The sequence below is a fragment of the Hoplias malabaricus genome, chromosome 16 (genome assembly GCF_029633855.1).
Source record: "Hoplias malabaricus isolate fHopMal1 chromosome 16, fHopMal1.hap1, whole genome shotgun sequence".
In the NCBI taxonomy this organism is placed as follows: Eukaryota; Metazoa; Chordata; class Actinopteri; order Characiformes; family Erythrinidae; genus Hoplias; species Hoplias malabaricus.
Window position 1 is genome coordinate 19,358,154 of NC_089815.1, and position 15,884 is coordinate 19,374,037.

The 15,884-nt window shown below is 38.0% G+C and overlaps 2 protein-coding genes across 2 annotated transcripts; one reads left to right on the top strand and one right to left on the bottom strand.

The window, feature by feature from the left end:
• Positions 1–154: 154 nt before the first annotated feature.
• Positions 155–4,080, bottom strand: micos13 (mitochondrial contact site and cristae organizing system subunit 13). Its single transcript, XM_066647927.1, has 4 exons — positions 3,814–4,080; positions 2,816–2,972; positions 2,467–2,518; positions 155–1,533 (listed from the first exon to the last, which is right to left on the bottom strand). The coding sequence occupies exons 1-4, from the start codon at positions 3,840–3,842 to the stop codon at positions 1,436–1,438; spliced, it is 336 nt and encodes a 111-aa protein (XP_066504024.1). The 5' UTR covers positions 3,843–4,080; the 3' UTR covers positions 155–1,435.
• A 2,687-nt stretch (positions 4,081–6,767) lies between these two features.
• Positions 6,768–15,478, top strand: hsd11b1la (hydroxysteroid (11-beta) dehydrogenase 1-like a). The gene is made up of 6 exons (XM_066647617.1): positions 6,768–6,971; positions 9,533–9,663; positions 10,136–10,339; positions 10,534–10,627; positions 10,724–10,889; positions 12,211–15,478. Exons 1-6 carry the CDS (start codon positions 6,884–6,886, stop codon positions 12,392–12,394), a joined length of 867 nt encoding a protein of 288 aa, XP_066503714.1. The 5' UTR covers positions 6,768–6,883; the 3' UTR covers positions 12,395–15,478.
• Positions 15,479–15,884: the final 406 nt, after the last annotated feature.

Sequence of the window (15,884 nt, forward strand, 5' to 3'; positions counted from 1 at the left end):
CTGTGTGTATGGTGAACATCTGATTACAGTTTCCATAACAATGACTTTCAGTCTGATAACTGCAACCAAAACTTCAACCCAGACTCAAGAGACAGAAGCCACAGTAAAAATAAATGCAACAGTTACATTGTGTTCAACTGCAAACAGAATGAGATGCTCTGGAGCAGAGGTCAGTGCAACGACTACAGGTTTTGCTTCCAACCAAACACGAACACACCCTGTACAACAGTTTAGAAACTAATCAGGTGTGCTCCTGCTTAATCGGAATGAAAACCTACAGCCACACCAGCCCTGTGTGGATGAGATTGGTGACCCCCGCTCTGGAGCATAAAGACAATGTCCAATACCTTTTAAGATCTGAGCAGAATTAGTGATCCAGAAGTAATCATTATACATCAACTTAGCAGATGATTATCCAGGTGACTGCAATCACATCTGCAAGGCAATGTTACGAAGCTTTCTCAGAAGAGCACAAGCTATAACTGCTACAAATGTTTTAGACAAAGTTTCCATCGATGCATTTTTTTCTTCATTACAAAATTAGATTATTCTCCACATCTGGTGATTAGCCTTATCAGTAATTAGATACACCTCAGCTGTCTGTTATAACTTGCCTAAGGACCCTGGCTTATTCACATCCCAGCTCAAGTTGTAAAGAGGCTGGACCTGCCTGACTGAATTTGCATCAGTTTAACCTGCTGTTTTTTTTTCACAAATATTGGGAAATATGCACGAAATATAAATACACAAATGCATTCTGTCACAGCTGCATTCAGAAAGAAAAATGCCAGATAAATCCATCCATTTGTATATGAATATGGTATTGAAGAAGGGGGCGTTCACTTATTTTTATTGTTATCAAAACATGTCATTTGTCAAAGGTGCTCAAATTTAGTACACAACTCTATTCAAGTCAGTTTGGTATTCCTTTCAAATAGATATCACTTTTGTATAACACAGTTTATATAAATGGCTCACAATATATTTCACACTGTGCTGTTAAGTATGTTTAGATAGTGCTTTGGGATTTTTATTATTCATAAATTATTAACATTTACATGTTTCAAATAAAGCCCTGATCAATTTTACACTGAACAAAGCAGTTAAATGTGGTAGGTCAATATTAATTTATGGATGATGACATTTTGAAACTGGAAGCAATAGAGAAAATAAATACAGAAATATAATTTGCAGCATTCTTTCCCATGTTTCGACCATATTCATTCTACTCACTAATGGACACCTGAAGAATAAGCATAATCTTTTCAACTTTTAACAGAGCAGAACAAAGTTGCAAACCATTGGTGCTTCATTTGAACTTCACAGAAGCATGTTTTCAGTCTTTCTCTTGCGTGTAGCTTGCTAGGCAGGGGGCCTGTACAAGTGGTGAAGGATATCCATATGAAGTACACATGTCTAACAGGATGAAATTAGTTCATTTAGCCAAGCCCTTCAGGTATTGCCAGCCTTGGCTTGTGTAGTCACACGCAACAGTTGGAGCAACTGAAAGAGCATGGATGGACTTCTGTACTCCTGTGGAGAAAAAAAACATAATTTACATTTGGTATGCCAAGTATATTTCAGTCATAATATAGAAATAAACATGTCAAAAGAGACACTACATATAGCAAAAACACTTGTGGTTTACTTCATAACCTTTTAACAGATGATAATAGATCAGCAAAAAATCTAACTTGTACAGTTCTATGTTCAGCCCAGAAAGAATGTGCTTTTTCAGCCAGTGCTTTAGTGTATTCATTTTATTAATTTATTTTTAAACACTGAGTTATATCAAATGTAATGAGGCTACTTTTTAAATAAAAACTGTAAAAAAAAAAACTGTTTCCAAATCATTTTCCTTAAACACAGCCCTACAACTTCCTGGTCTTCCTTATGTTCACAGACTTTTTTTCTGGAAATATATTAACAAAAATCTGTTGTGTAGTTTAAGACCATGGGCAGCCATTTTAAGACAACATGGCTACAATACTGTGAGGAGTTGGTGTGTTCTCCCTGTGTCCGTGTGGGTTTCCTCCGGGTGCTCCGGCTTCCTCCCACAGTCCAAAAACACACGTTGGTAGGTGGATTGGTGACTCAAAAGTGGCCGTAGATGTGAGTGTGTGTTTGTGTGTGTGTGTCTGTGTTGCCCTGTGAAGGACTGGCGCCACCTCCAGGATGTATTCCGGCCTTGCGCCCAATGATTCCAGGTGGACCCACCCCGACCCTGAATTGGATTAGCGGTTACAGATAATGAATGAATGGCTACAATAAGGTAAGTGGGAGATTGTGTAAATTGCATCTGCCATCTAAACTGAGGATAAACGAAAGATGTAAAACATTTTTTAAAAGTTTATTAAACCCAATTTAAGGGTTTAAATCCGATCAAACTTCATCTAGAACCACATGTCCAAGCCAGGATCCATTTCAGAAGAAAGTGTAAGGCATGGCAAGGCCACCGGGGATTACCTGAGTTCCATGTATCGACTGGAGAAAACTCTATTTTTGGTGCTGCAGGAAGCTGAAAGAGAAAAATTGAAAAAAGGAGTTAAACAGGGACAGATTTCTTGAATATTAAATAAAAAAATAATATTAACAATAATACCTAGTGCCATTCATATAAAGCACAATTTCACTGACATACTTATAATTCATGATTTTTACATTTTATGACCATGCATTCCTTATCTATACTGTCCCTGGGCACATCAGATTAGTAATGCTTTAGTTTAAAGATAGGAACAATTTCAACATGCTGCCATTGCAAATACTCCTCTGATACTATAGCTTAACCTCAGTTCTTAAAAGTGGTCTTTACTTCAAAGCCGAAGTACTTTGTCCATTCTTCCACAGCAGGGGGAATAGCCGCTTTAGCTTTGTTCAGGGCCACAGAGCCCTCTTCACTCCCTCCAAGTAGACCAGAATCATGGGCCACATAAACAGCTCCTCCAGCAATGCCCACTTTGGTGAAAAGTCTGCAAATGAAAAAGACAGGGGGGTAAATAACGTACAGTATTTTCTATTTCACTCGCAGTCTGATACTTTACTGGGTTATTGTAAATTTTTGTACCTATGAACACCATATTGTCTTAAATAACAACACAATTTGTAGGTATTGTCAGGTAACTAATATCCGGTTTACACTGAACTTTTTCAGAAAATTGAAGTGACACAAATGACAGTGAATAAATATTCAAAGAGGTGTGGATATAGGCTTCATGTTTGAAGTTGTACTATTGTTGTGACCTCAAAAATAAATAAATATGCAGTAGCAATAAGGTTATAAAAAAATTATAGGATATTTCCAAACAGGAATAACTGTATCCCTGCCTCTGTGGCATGTGTCCATCATTTTGTATGTGACAGAAATACTCATAAGGACATTAGCTAGGTGTGTAAACAGCAAGCAGCGCTGCGGTCCTATTCATTGACATTGAAGCCATTAAACAGAATACGTTCATTTTGTGAAGGCCCATTCCTACCTTATCCATAAATACTACTAGCCATAACGTGTCTTTTTGTGGGGACGAACTTGTGACAGATGTGTCCCCAAAACGCAACACATACGTGGTCTACACACAACACAGAGACCTTCACCTCTAGCTGAAGCTAAGCAAGCCCTTCATAGCCTCCATAACAGAGCTAGCTGTTAGCTTAGCTTACACTAATGTTAACGAAAACTTTGTTTGTTGTTATTCCAATGCGCTGCAACAAACTCGATGTAACGAAATATCTTAGTCAATTTAAACTCCAGGCGTGTGTTTTAATAGCTGTCTGTATTTCACTCCTGTTCTCTTTTTAGTAGCACAATCTTACTTCAATACGGGGAAAATCCTGGCAGCCATGGAGTCGGCGCGGTGTTACAGAGAGCTCGAGCAGAAACGGCTGAAAATTCAGGTTATATATTCAAAAAAAGAGAGAGAAGCAGAGGCCCGTAGTTCGCTGTTGTTTCTTTATTTTCTGCACATTCGTTGAGCGATAGCGTGGTTCACAGCTAAGAACATCCACAAGGGCAGCAGCACTGAGATAAAGTTACAGGTAAAGATGGTGTATGTCCAGTCAAGGCCAATGTAGCGAACAGTTACAGTTCCTGTCTGCTTAAGTGGGCGGGTCCTCTTTCCAACTTCGCCCCGCCCCCTTAAACACAACGTACTCCACAAGAAGAGGCAGAGAAAAGAGTAGAACCGAAATAAAACACTTTTTATTTTAAAAAGAGCTTATCAAATGCGTATTTGACCCAAAATAGTTACAACACCTTCACTGTCCACCACAGCTACAATGTGTAATGTGCAAGTATTTGTCATTGGACAAAGTGCAACGAAAGGTGTCTTCTGCATTTAACCCACCTGTGGTAGTGAACACACATATACTAGTGCACCCAGAGCCTTTGGGGGGGGGTCTGTGCCTTGCTCAAGAGAACTTCAGCCACGGACATTCCTCCTCTAACAATTAGGCCAAAGTGGCCCCCAAATCTATTTGACAACAAATTATCTACTCTCAAAAATGACTAGTTCCTGTAGTTTTGTATCATTTGCAACGCCAAGAAGAGTCATGGGTAAGCAAAGCACCCAGAATATCACGAAGAATAGCATGCTTCAACTCCATCTTGTGCGGATCTCAAAAATATGGAATTGGGTTTGAATATCAGTTGTTAGAAGAAATATAATGTTGCCAAAGACCCACAAAATATTTATTAATTTACTATCTGTAACCCCTTATTCAGCACATTCATTCATTGTCTGTAACCAGATAGCAAGTTCAACATACCCAGAATCATTGGGGTCAAGGCAGAGGAAAAGCTGGCTGAGACACCAATCCACCACAGGGCATAACACAGTACACATTCACACTTATGTGCACTTTTGCATGGCCAACCCAAAAGAGTGTTTTTGGACTGACAATCACCCAAAGTTTCAACACGACAAGTGCTGTGCCACTGTGCAACCTGACCAACAAAACACCAGATGCCATGTGGACTGATGATCAGTTTAAGTTAAATCCCATCAGTCGGTCATGGGCTTTATTAACCCAAAACAGACCTGGACAATTTGGCTGTTTTGTCAGTTTGATTTGGTTCAAATTTAGCCCAAGATGGACATATTTTGCAGATCACATATCACATTCCAAACAAATATAAATAATGAAGGAAGTTTTTAAGGATCTTTTCACCTTTCCTATTCAGCCAAATCTCAGTGTTGATATCTGTTCTAGTCCTCGTTCAGTGACTTTTTTCTTGATCCATTAAGAAAAAAAGAAGGTAAATGTCTTGCTTTTTTCATTCTGTATAAAAGAGTACAGGAATTTCTTCTTTGTTGCTCATTTATACATTTTGGCTTGAGTGCTGCCCCCTAGTGAGCATTCACTTTGAGGATTGTATATCCCTAATGTCTGGCTAAAACCTGCTTTCATTGAAATGAAGCCAAACAGATTTTAAAGCGAGAGCAAACACCAGTTTCTCATTCACACAGGCAAAGAAACTCTAGTAAAGTCTGTCAAGTGAACTTTACTGCCATTCTTCATTATGACTTTTAAACATTGAAACAGATGTTGCTGTTCAAGGTTCAACACAAATCAGCAGAAGGTTGCACAAGGAAATCTAAAATGCAAATACAAAATAAATCAACAAATAAATGAGAGCAGAGTATAAACACACTGACAATAAATTCACAAGATAAAAACCAAAACCCTGAAATTTTAATCCCTACAGTGATTAGACTTGCCCTTTTAATCAGACAGGAACTGTAACAGTTTGTAACAGGCCTAAAGAGACATGTGCCTCTCTTATGGCCTACTCTTTAGTGTGGATAAAGTTCAGTGTGTGACAAATTGTTTTTAAAAAAAAGAAAGAAAGAAAGAAAAGCCATTGAACACACATCTATGTGCAAGATCACCTCCTTGTTTCTACACTCACTGTCCATGCTCTCAGCTCCACTGACCATACAGGAGCACTTTGGTGTTCTACAGTTGTGACCTGTAGTCCATCTGTTGCTCTCTGTACTTTTCCCCACCTTTCACCCTGTTCTTCAAGGGTCAGGACAACCACAGTGCCAGTATAATTGAGGTGCTGGAACATTCTCAGTGCTGCAGTGACCCTGACATGGTGGTGGTGGCTAACCCTTATCTGGTGGGATTAGTTTTACCTGCACGTTGGGGTAAAGTAATTATTATCAGAACATATCAGTAGTTTTAATTCCATCTTAATAGACCATTTCAGCCATTTTCCCTGAGTCAGGGCTCCCGTTTCAGGAAAGATTCCCGAGCCTCTTACCTACTGTACAATGAGCAGTCAAAATAACCCCAGTTTATATTAATCCCGTTCAAACTGACATGTGGGGAAATATTGAGTCATATCCCATGGAAAAGAAGATTTTTACAAAATTACCAATATTCTGACATACGAGACTTGAACCCACAACCTCCAGGTCCCATAACATTACAGCCTTGCACCCAATGAGTCCGGGTGGGCTCCAGATCCACCACGACCCTGAATTGGATAAGTGGTTACAAACAATGAATGAATGAATGTATTTCATTGGACTGCACTGATATGTAAGTTGTCAAAATAATTTACAATCACCTTCATAATTATTGATTACATTTTATTGGTATTGAAAAAAAAATACTTGTTGCTCCTTTAACACCCATGACTCGGTGGTTTTGTTTGGAGTGTTCCTTTAAGAGTCCCATTATTTCAAAACTCCGCCTGTTTCTGCAAAACTGCCCTGGATTAGTGTCTCGATTTCACTTTAGGGTTCAGACCGGAAGAGTAAGTGAGCTGTGTGCAGAAGGTGTAGCCTGTAAATGTTAATGTGCTTATAGCCGCTGCAGCACTGAAGTTGCTCTGAGCTCTGATTGTTTAGAGACTGAATAAACCTTCATTTTATCAATGAAGCTTCTAGTGAAAGTATTTGTCTTTGGGACTCTAAGTGCAGCTTTGATTGCATTTCTATGGAGTGGTCCATCTTTTAATGAAGGTGAGTTTTTTTTTTACTTTACTCTAATTACCTTACTTTAATGTTTAAAGCATAACATTAGACTGTGTTTAATGTATAATAGTTTATTGTACAGTAACAGACTAACTCTTTACACCGGTGTGTGTAATAATATTTGCACCACACATGTAGCCATCAAATTAAGAATCCAGGGCTCAGTCAACTATTGGCCAATCGATTTTTATTTAAAAATTATAAACGAGTCATGATACAAATTGGGATTTGATAACTGAATGTACGTTTACAATTTACATGTACAAGCGCCATAGATAAAAGCACAGTCAGGAAGATATCACCGTTAAACCACAATATAGAGCGGGTTCAGATCATTGTGATATATGATACACATGTTGAAATGATGCCAAGTTATTCGTGTTTAAGATTAAAATACGCTGCACAATGCGCTCGCAAACCGACACTGAGTCGACTCCAAGGGTTTCGATTCTTTAAATAATTTGCCAATAATTGATTCCGACTTCCAGACGCTTGATGTGTCTTTAGAAGTCGACACCTCTTGATTGAATACGGTTGTACATGTACTTGAGCCCATTATTCCAATATATTCCAATATTCCAATATCCGTTGTTAGGACTTAATAAAGAGCACTTTTAAGCCGTAACGGCTGTCACCCGACACATTCTACCGACTCTCAGTAACTTACTTTACAACCTGTGTGTATCTGTCCTCCAAGAACAGATTACATCAAACTGGTTTAAGACTTGTCTGCTTCTTAACTGTTGTGTGTTCTCACATTGTTGTGTTCCAGTTTGGCGTATTGTTCCACTGCCCAGGCAACATTCCCAATGTTAAAAACAGGCATTACGAGCAATTAAGGTGTCCTTTTTAAGTTCCGAGGAAGCACTGGATCTGACTTGCCTCTGTTTTATCTTGCAAATGATTCTTGACATCTCAAGAATGCTCTTCATAAGATCATTCTTCCTTAGAGCACAAGTCCAATCTTTGCATTCTTGCTAATAAGAAACAGCCCTTATCTCAAATTCCTGTAAAAAATATAGTATCAGCATAAAACTGGAGAAAAAAAGAAAGTAAATTAACTGTAAATTGTTAATTTTAGAGGCATTAATGACACACTAATTATAATTCTTACCACAAAATTACAGCTTCAAAACCATTTTGATATTTCACTGTTGTGTAATAGGGGAAAAAGAGTCTCTGTCCTGGCTACTCCAGGCTCAGCACTGCAGAGACTGCACTATGTAACTTTTGACAGAGAGCAGGAGACCAACGTTAAATGTGAATTACACTCTGTAACACTATGTTGCTTTAAAGTTGTGTTAAAACACTACTTTAAAGTTTCCAGTGTTGGTCTGTATTGCCACCATTGTGATTTAGCATTTATACATATTTAATTATGCAGACTGGGAATTGGAGTTTAAATAGAGTTCTGAGGCATTTGAATGCTGCATGATAGAAATGTATAAAGAAATAGCTGATATCATCATTACTTTACCTCTTTTCCAAGTCAGCTTAAATGTTAATCAGATCACAATCTCACTTGAAGATTCAGCTATTAGTTACTAGCTATATTTATTTGAATAAAACCATGGATGATTTTTTAGAGCGAAAAACTGTGCAAAATATAATGGTTTGGAGATGCCCACTGTGATCAAAGTGAAATACAAGCTGTTTCAACTACAATATGAAGGATTATAGCATGCCATTCCTCTGGCAGTGTCACATGTCAGCCCGTTAAATGTTTCATTCATTTTAAATGGGATTAAAATGTTATGCATTTTTATATTTATGTAAGACTAGAAAAGCCCTTTCTTGAAGGCCTGACATTACCTCTTTTTTCCACTTGATTATCTGAGCTCAGCTTTTATAAGCGGGGTTATTCCAGGGTTCCCCCACTACCCCCACCTTTAACAATATTAAATATGACTTAAGCCCATGTTAGTTACATGTTAGTTATTGTTTTATTGACGTATATTGAGATCAGAATTGTGTAGAGATTTCCATAACCAAATAAATTTACAGCAAAAAGTTGCCTCTCAAAACACAGACTAAATTAAGAAAATGCTGTGGAGCTTCTATTCTTATTCTTAATACATTCAGAATCTGAGAGTTTGTTCAGGCCCATTCTTCTCGTTTTGGTCTAAAATGAAATAATTATTTTTCATTGGCATTTCTGACATTTGTAAAACACTTAAAAAAATTTAATTTAGTGATGTAACAAAAATCAGACTAATACAGTATTAAAAGTCTTGCCCTCAGTGTACAAGAATATACTCAAGAAAATGCACTGCATTTGAGTTCTTACAGAAGACACTGAGTCAGGCAGCAGGTTTCCAGTGCACTGTGTCTATGAATTAATGCTGTAACCATGCTCACTTACAGGCACCTAGTTTTCTTTGACATAAAGAAACATTATGGTACACAACACAGAAGCAATGTTGTAATAATGCATATATATCTTGGCAGACATTCTTATGCTGACATTCATGAACCAGGCCTTTAGAGATACTGCTTTGAGCATTGTTTTCCATTGTGAATGATCTATATATCATGTCTCTTTGATCCAGAGTCCCTGAAAGGAGTGAGGGTGTTGGTGACTGGCGCTAGCACTGGCATCGGGGAGCAGTTGGCGTACCACTATGCCCGCTTAGGGGCCCAAATCGTTATTACAGCAAGAAGAGGGCACGTCTTAAAAGAGGTTAGTATCTGTTTATTATTTAAAAGGTTTTTTTTTTGTCTGTGTTTTGGCCTTCCGTCCACACAAAAACAGTGTTTTAGATCACAGAAAAACAAGACTTTTGTCACTGATATGCAAATACCTCCTAACTCCATATATATACTATATACATGCAGCCAGCATTAGATTTTGGTTCCCACATGAATAAATACCAACGATGCTGTGTTAGAAATACGTAATGGACTATTAGGATCTAGATTCAGTCATTTCATCACTACATAGGGAGGATGGCGTGATTAAACCTCTGTGTTTCTCTTATGCCTCGTGGTGTTTTGAAGCCTCTCTTTAAGAGGTACGGTGGTATGGACTGGTATGATACTGCAGCAATTTTTGTATTCATCTAGATGGGGATACTTTCAAAAACAGAGAGAGGCTGATTGAAAATGGCTGATTGCTGCTGCTGAAGTGTTTAAGACAATTTGCTGATTTGCAGGTAGTGAAGAAATGTCAGGAACTAGGAGCTCAGAAAGCCTTGTACATTGAAGGGGACATGGCCAAACCTGCTGATGTTGACCGGGTGGTGGACTTCGCAGAAGAGCAGCTGAAAGGGCTGGACTACATAGTTCTGAACCACATTGGGCCCAGTCCATACCAGATGTGGGATGGAGATTTGGATCATACTCGGTGGCTAATGCAGGTGAGAGAATGAATGAAGTGTGAGACTAATGCCCCACCCACAAATGTGTTCTTTCATAACATCTGTTTGTTTCATTGGACAGGGAGTTAAAAAAATCTATTGCAGACTTCTTTTAGAATCTCTACATCACATTTCTCTGGAGTGATACAGCATTAGAAAATTGAAAATCTGACCTTTCTCTGTATATTATTCAGGTGAATTTCCACAGTTATGTGCAAATGGCTGTGAAGGCTTTACCAGCACTTGAGAAGAGTAATGGTTCCATAGTGGTGGTCTCCTCCATGCTTGGTGTGTAGAAATCTTTGAGAATTTTGCTTGTTTAAATGTACTGAGGTAAGCATTCAGATAAATAGTACGTTGTGATGTTAATGTTGTTGTCCACAGGAAAATTCTGCTCACCATTTGCTCTGCCATATATTGCTACAAAGTTTGCCCTGAATGGCTTCTTTGGGAGTCTCCAGCATGAGCTAATGATGAAGAACAGTAATGTGTCCATCAGTATCTGCATCCTGGGCCTTATCGACACAGATTCTGCTATGGAGAAAATCAAGTAAGCCATGTTTGATCCATGTTACATGGATTAAACCTTTCCTCTCCTTGATTGCAGTATGCTATATTTGAGTGAATAGAGAACAGAAAATAGAGAAATTATAATATGCATATTTGCCAGACCGCCTAAAAGGCTGAATAATAGGAAGTAAGACAGGATCACTCTCAGTTTGTGTGTGCTTCTGGGGCTGCGTTTGGCACGACACAATGTGCGTTGGCCAGAGCCTTGGTTTGGTGTTGGTTAGTTCAGCAGTACGGCTCAGAACTCAGCAACAACTGACATACGTATTCTATCTCACAGAGAGAGGAGGACTGAATGTGTCTTATTGCACATGAGTGTGTGGTGTGTGTCTTTGCCTGAAATATTGTAAAGGGAAGTGGTGGGGAGACATTCTGTGGTGTTAGTGTGTTTATAAAATTCCATATAGCTGTGCACAGCGTCCTTAAACTTCAAGTGCTTTAACCTGCTACATTCAATTAATATGTAACTGCAGTTCTTTAAATCATCAAAATGTTCTTGTTCTTCTTTGTTCTTTGGTGGGAGATCATCTGGGAAATATATTTTTTAATAAAATGAACAAGAAAAACAGTGATGCTGGCGTTATATATTATGGTTATCTTTGTGCTCCTCTTTTTCATTTCTGCATTAATTAGTCCTGCCCTCCATATTTTCTGTACAACACAATCACATAAAAACCACATGTAAAAGACATTGATATGAAGCACCAAAGCTTCTCCAGACCTCCCAATGACAAGGGGATGTATTTTGTGCTTTCCTGTTTTTGAAATGCCAGAATCACCTCTGTGATAATGGCTATATGGTTAACGGCGGTCCAGCAAAACTAGGCTTGCATAGGTTCTCTTTACTCTTGTTTCTTTTTTTTTAAACCTGAAAATATCTATTCAATAAATCAGTCAGTTGAAGGGCATAATCCATATAGTGGGTGTTCATAGACCAATCTGTGACAGTGTGTACATAGGGAATAAGGCATAGGCCATATAGAGATTGCCAGGGGCAAGGTTTAGTCAAGAGAGAGCAGGTCAGTGATGGCAGAGAGTGAGAGAGTTACTTACATTAACTCACTCAACGACTCACTGAATCACACATCATGAATGCATATATGTACTGTACATATTATTTCATAAAACAAAAAAAATCAAGTAAATCATCACTGTTGCTTGTTCTATCTCATTCAATCTCCCTATCTCCTAGAATGCCTACAGATTTGCACAACATAATAAATACTCTCTCTAAAAAAAATCTCTAGGTGCAAAGGTTATTTTTTGCTGATAAAAATGTTTTCTGTCGACCCGCTGAACAGAGGCGTCATAGATGTGGTCCCTTACCCTGCACATGACGCAGCCTGGGAGATCATCAAGGCTGGAGCACTTCGCCAGACTGAAATCTTCTACCCCTCTTACGTCTACTACGCTGTTCTCTTCAGAGACTGGTTCCCTTACTACAGAGACATGGCGATCCGCAACAGTTACACCTACCAGCCATAAGCTCCACATTCCTCTTCCCTTATGAAGAAAGCTCTGAAAAATATAAAGATGAAGTAGTGCCACAAAAGAATCACTTTTGATGCAACAAAATAGACTCAATGTCCAGCGCCAAAGATGATGAAGATGTATGTATAAGGAGCACAGGACTGAGGAGCAGTGGAATTGTTCTGTAAAATCATACAGCACTACCAAGATCCCCCAACATCAGACCCTTTTATGGTAAAATGCTGAGTAAAATCTGAGTTTACCATAAAATCTATGGTAAAATCTGAGTCTGGCTGACTTCAGCTACTTCACTATTTTACAATAGGACTTTACGGTAGCATTTTACAGGTAGATAATTATTGCATAATACAATTTGATATAGTAATCATACTTGGTATACTAATATAGAAATATTTAGTACAGTAATATAGTAACGTTTTGGTAACTAGTTGTATTTACTTAGTTGTTTTTCTTAGTTGTTACTAAATAACAATTCAGAAAATACAGCTGTAACTAGATTACTAACAGATAGTGTCAATATTTCAAATGTTTTGGGATATTAGTCCTAAAATTACACATCCCGGTACAGGTAGAATCACTTCATACACTACTTAGTAATATCTAGGAAACAGACATTTAATTTATGTCGGTTTGTGTAATGAAACATGTAACAAATACAATGTTACTGTAATATGACTATATTATTACCCATGGATTACTGTATGGATTATTGTAGAATGTGACTGACTTAATATTTTATGTTATTTGAAACTTACTTTTTTATTACTGTGTTGATGATAGGAACAAGGAGTTGCAAAGTTTACAAATAATAATAACAACAACAATAATAATAATAATAATTATAAATAATTTTAAAAAACACTTTTATTATCTATCTAAAATGGATAGTGGATAGTTTGCCTTACAGCACTCTACACATACCACCCTGCAGTGCAAGGGATCTTAAATAGTATGTGTGTCTGTTTATCCATACTTTTGTGTGTGTGTGTGTGTGTGTAGTAACTTTTTATGACATAGACTTCGCTCTCATTAAGTGCAAGTCGAGACGCCTGGTTGCATTCACCACTTCTCTATACAATTCTCACAGAACATTTCTGAAGTGTTTTTTAAACTTATGCCTGAACCATTAGTTCATTTGAGAAAATTAATGGTGAAATTGCAATTTAATACATTGTTAGAGCATTTATGATGAATGAAATACATGGATTGAAAAGTGATTTTATTTTATTTTTTTGTCATATATGGTGCTCAGTAACAGTTCAAATACAAAATATGGACAAATGTTGGTAGACAAAGCTGTTCAATAGGACCCCACTATGCCCAATGCCACTTGTAGGCTAGTGGGGCATGAAGCCTTCCAGACCTGCGCTACTAATATCTTTAAGATGAGTAGGGGTTGCATTGTTTATCCTCAGATTTCATGTTGCCATGGCTGCTGTTCCAAAAATAAACATTGGGCCGTATTGTGTAACAGCCTGGTGTGTTCAGGTCACAACATATTACTTTAGAATGTGTTTGATTTAGCATGGGATTGTTAATTTAACCCTTCATTCCTCATTATTGTTTACAGTGATGATGATATTGAAATGTTTACAGTAAAATGAATGCAATATTATGAACACAAGCACTACTGCACCAGATTTAAAAGGTCTTAATGCTTTTTTTACTTTTGTAAGAAAGGTGTCCAGGGTATTGTAAACTGTTCATTCACATATCAGTCAGTCATTGAGTCACTGTTATCACTGAAGGTGTTGCTGTTTTTAAGCCAGATTTACAACAGTCCTGTTCTGTCATTTGTCAACCTGCAGCAGAAATACAGAGAATGAGTCGTTATACTGTGCTCTCGTTACAACTTCTTTGAGATATCATCCCTATTTCAGCACATTTTTAGCAAAATGTCTTGGCTTGAAGTTATTGAGGAAGGCTGATATGACTTTTCATAAATTTATCCGCACAATTATCCGTTTCTGCTCTGAGATTATATATCAGAGTCACATTGGGCCTGTGTATTTATTTAGGGCGCTGTTTTTGTTCTGTTTTCTTTCCCTTCCCTTTTGAAGTCTGTACTATGCTCAACTCTAAAGGAGCAGTCATTCTATCCCCATAGTTGTTTTCATGTTACAGAGCTGTTATACTGACACCTGGTGGAACTATTTTAAACATGGCTACCTTAATCTTGGCAACCCTCTCTATGGAGCACAAACTTGCTTATTCAGGCACTACAAAGCAGTCTGTTACTTCACATGAGGTACTCATCACAGAGAAATGTCATTCATTCATTCATTCATTGTCTGTATCCGCTTATCCAGTTCAGGGTTGCGGTGGGTCTGGAGCCTACCCAGAATCACTGTGCTCAAGGCAGGAACACACCCTGGAGGGGGCACCAGCCCTTCACAGGGCAACACACACACATTCACTCACAAACTCACACCTATGGACACTTTTGAGTCACCAATCAACCTACCAACATGTTTTTTCAGACCGTGGGAGGAAACCGGAGCACCCGGAGGAATCTACACGGACACAGGGAGAACACACCAACTGTGGTGTGGAACTGTGTGACTGCAACACTACCTGCTGCGCCACCATGCTGCCCAGAGAAATATCAGATATGAAAAAGTGTATCGCATTCATATTCATATATTAAAAATGGTTAATTTGCTATGTTTGGTGGTAAAAAATATGTGCTGCTCCTTTAAGAATGGTGGCATTCAACCACGAGGACCTTAGTATTAGGCACTGGTACTGAATGATAATGAATGTTTTTAAATCACAAACAATACACCAACTCATCCCAACTCAACTAATTCTCTGGAACCAATCACTGCAAAAAAAGGATTTTTACACATCGATTCAACACTTAGCATTCAACTTGGTGAACTTAGGATCATATGGAGCTACTCCAGAGTGTCTCATTACATTTCATGCTTTTCTGCTGATTATGCAAGCTGGTCATGCACAATGGAACACTTACTGTATCTGTGGCAACAGTGGATGAAGCTTAATTTGCAGTTGTACAGATATGATTATGCCAGAAAAACCTCATCAGCAAACTGGAATATATGTTCAAACAAATTGCACCAGCAAATGAATTGAATGTTCAGAGTGTATTAATGGGAAATAAATCATTGCAAAGAAACTGAACAACTCTGACAGGAAATGTTGTCTTATATCCTTTTTTTCTAATGCAGTCATTGTTACAACAGCCACTCGCAGAATGTTTTGATTGTAATGACCTAGCCTGGCCACTAGAAGTCAGTCTTCCATTTGTTATAAAACTGAGAGCACTTTAAACCCTGTTTTGGGGAGTCGGTCTGCACGTTACTTGACCAGTTACAGAGGAGATTAAACAGAAAAAAAACGTGGAACATTTGGAATGATGCACTGAATATCTCCACTCATAGATTTAAACCCTCAAATCTGACACCAATAAACCTGAAGCAATAACTCATAATTATACTTTGTATAACAATTAAAATAGCAG

Coding starts and splice junctions, on each gene's coding strand:
- micos13 (XM_066647927.1), bottom strand. CDS start 3,842: ATGGCTGCCAGGATTTTCCCCGTATTGAA. Junction 2,519..2,815: donor CAAAGTACTTCGGCTTTGAA/GTAAAGACCACT, acceptor TTTCTCTTTCAG/CTTCCTGCAGCACCAAAAAT. Junction 1,534..2,466: donor AGTCGATACATGGAACTCAG/GTAATCCCCGGT, acceptor TTTTCTCCACAG/GAGTACAGAAGTCCATCCAT.
- hsd11b1la (XM_066647617.1), top strand. CDS start 6,884: ATGAAGCTTCTAGTGAAAGTATTTGTCTTTGGGACTCTAAGTGCAGCT. Junction 6,972..9,532: donor TGGTCCATCTTTTAATGAAG/GTGAGTTTTTTT, acceptor TCTTTGATCCAG/AGTCCCTGAAAGGAGTGAGG. Junction 10,628..10,723: donor GGTGGTCTCCTCCATGCTTG/GTGTGTAGAAAT, acceptor TGTTGTCCACAG/GAAAATTCTGCTCACCATTT.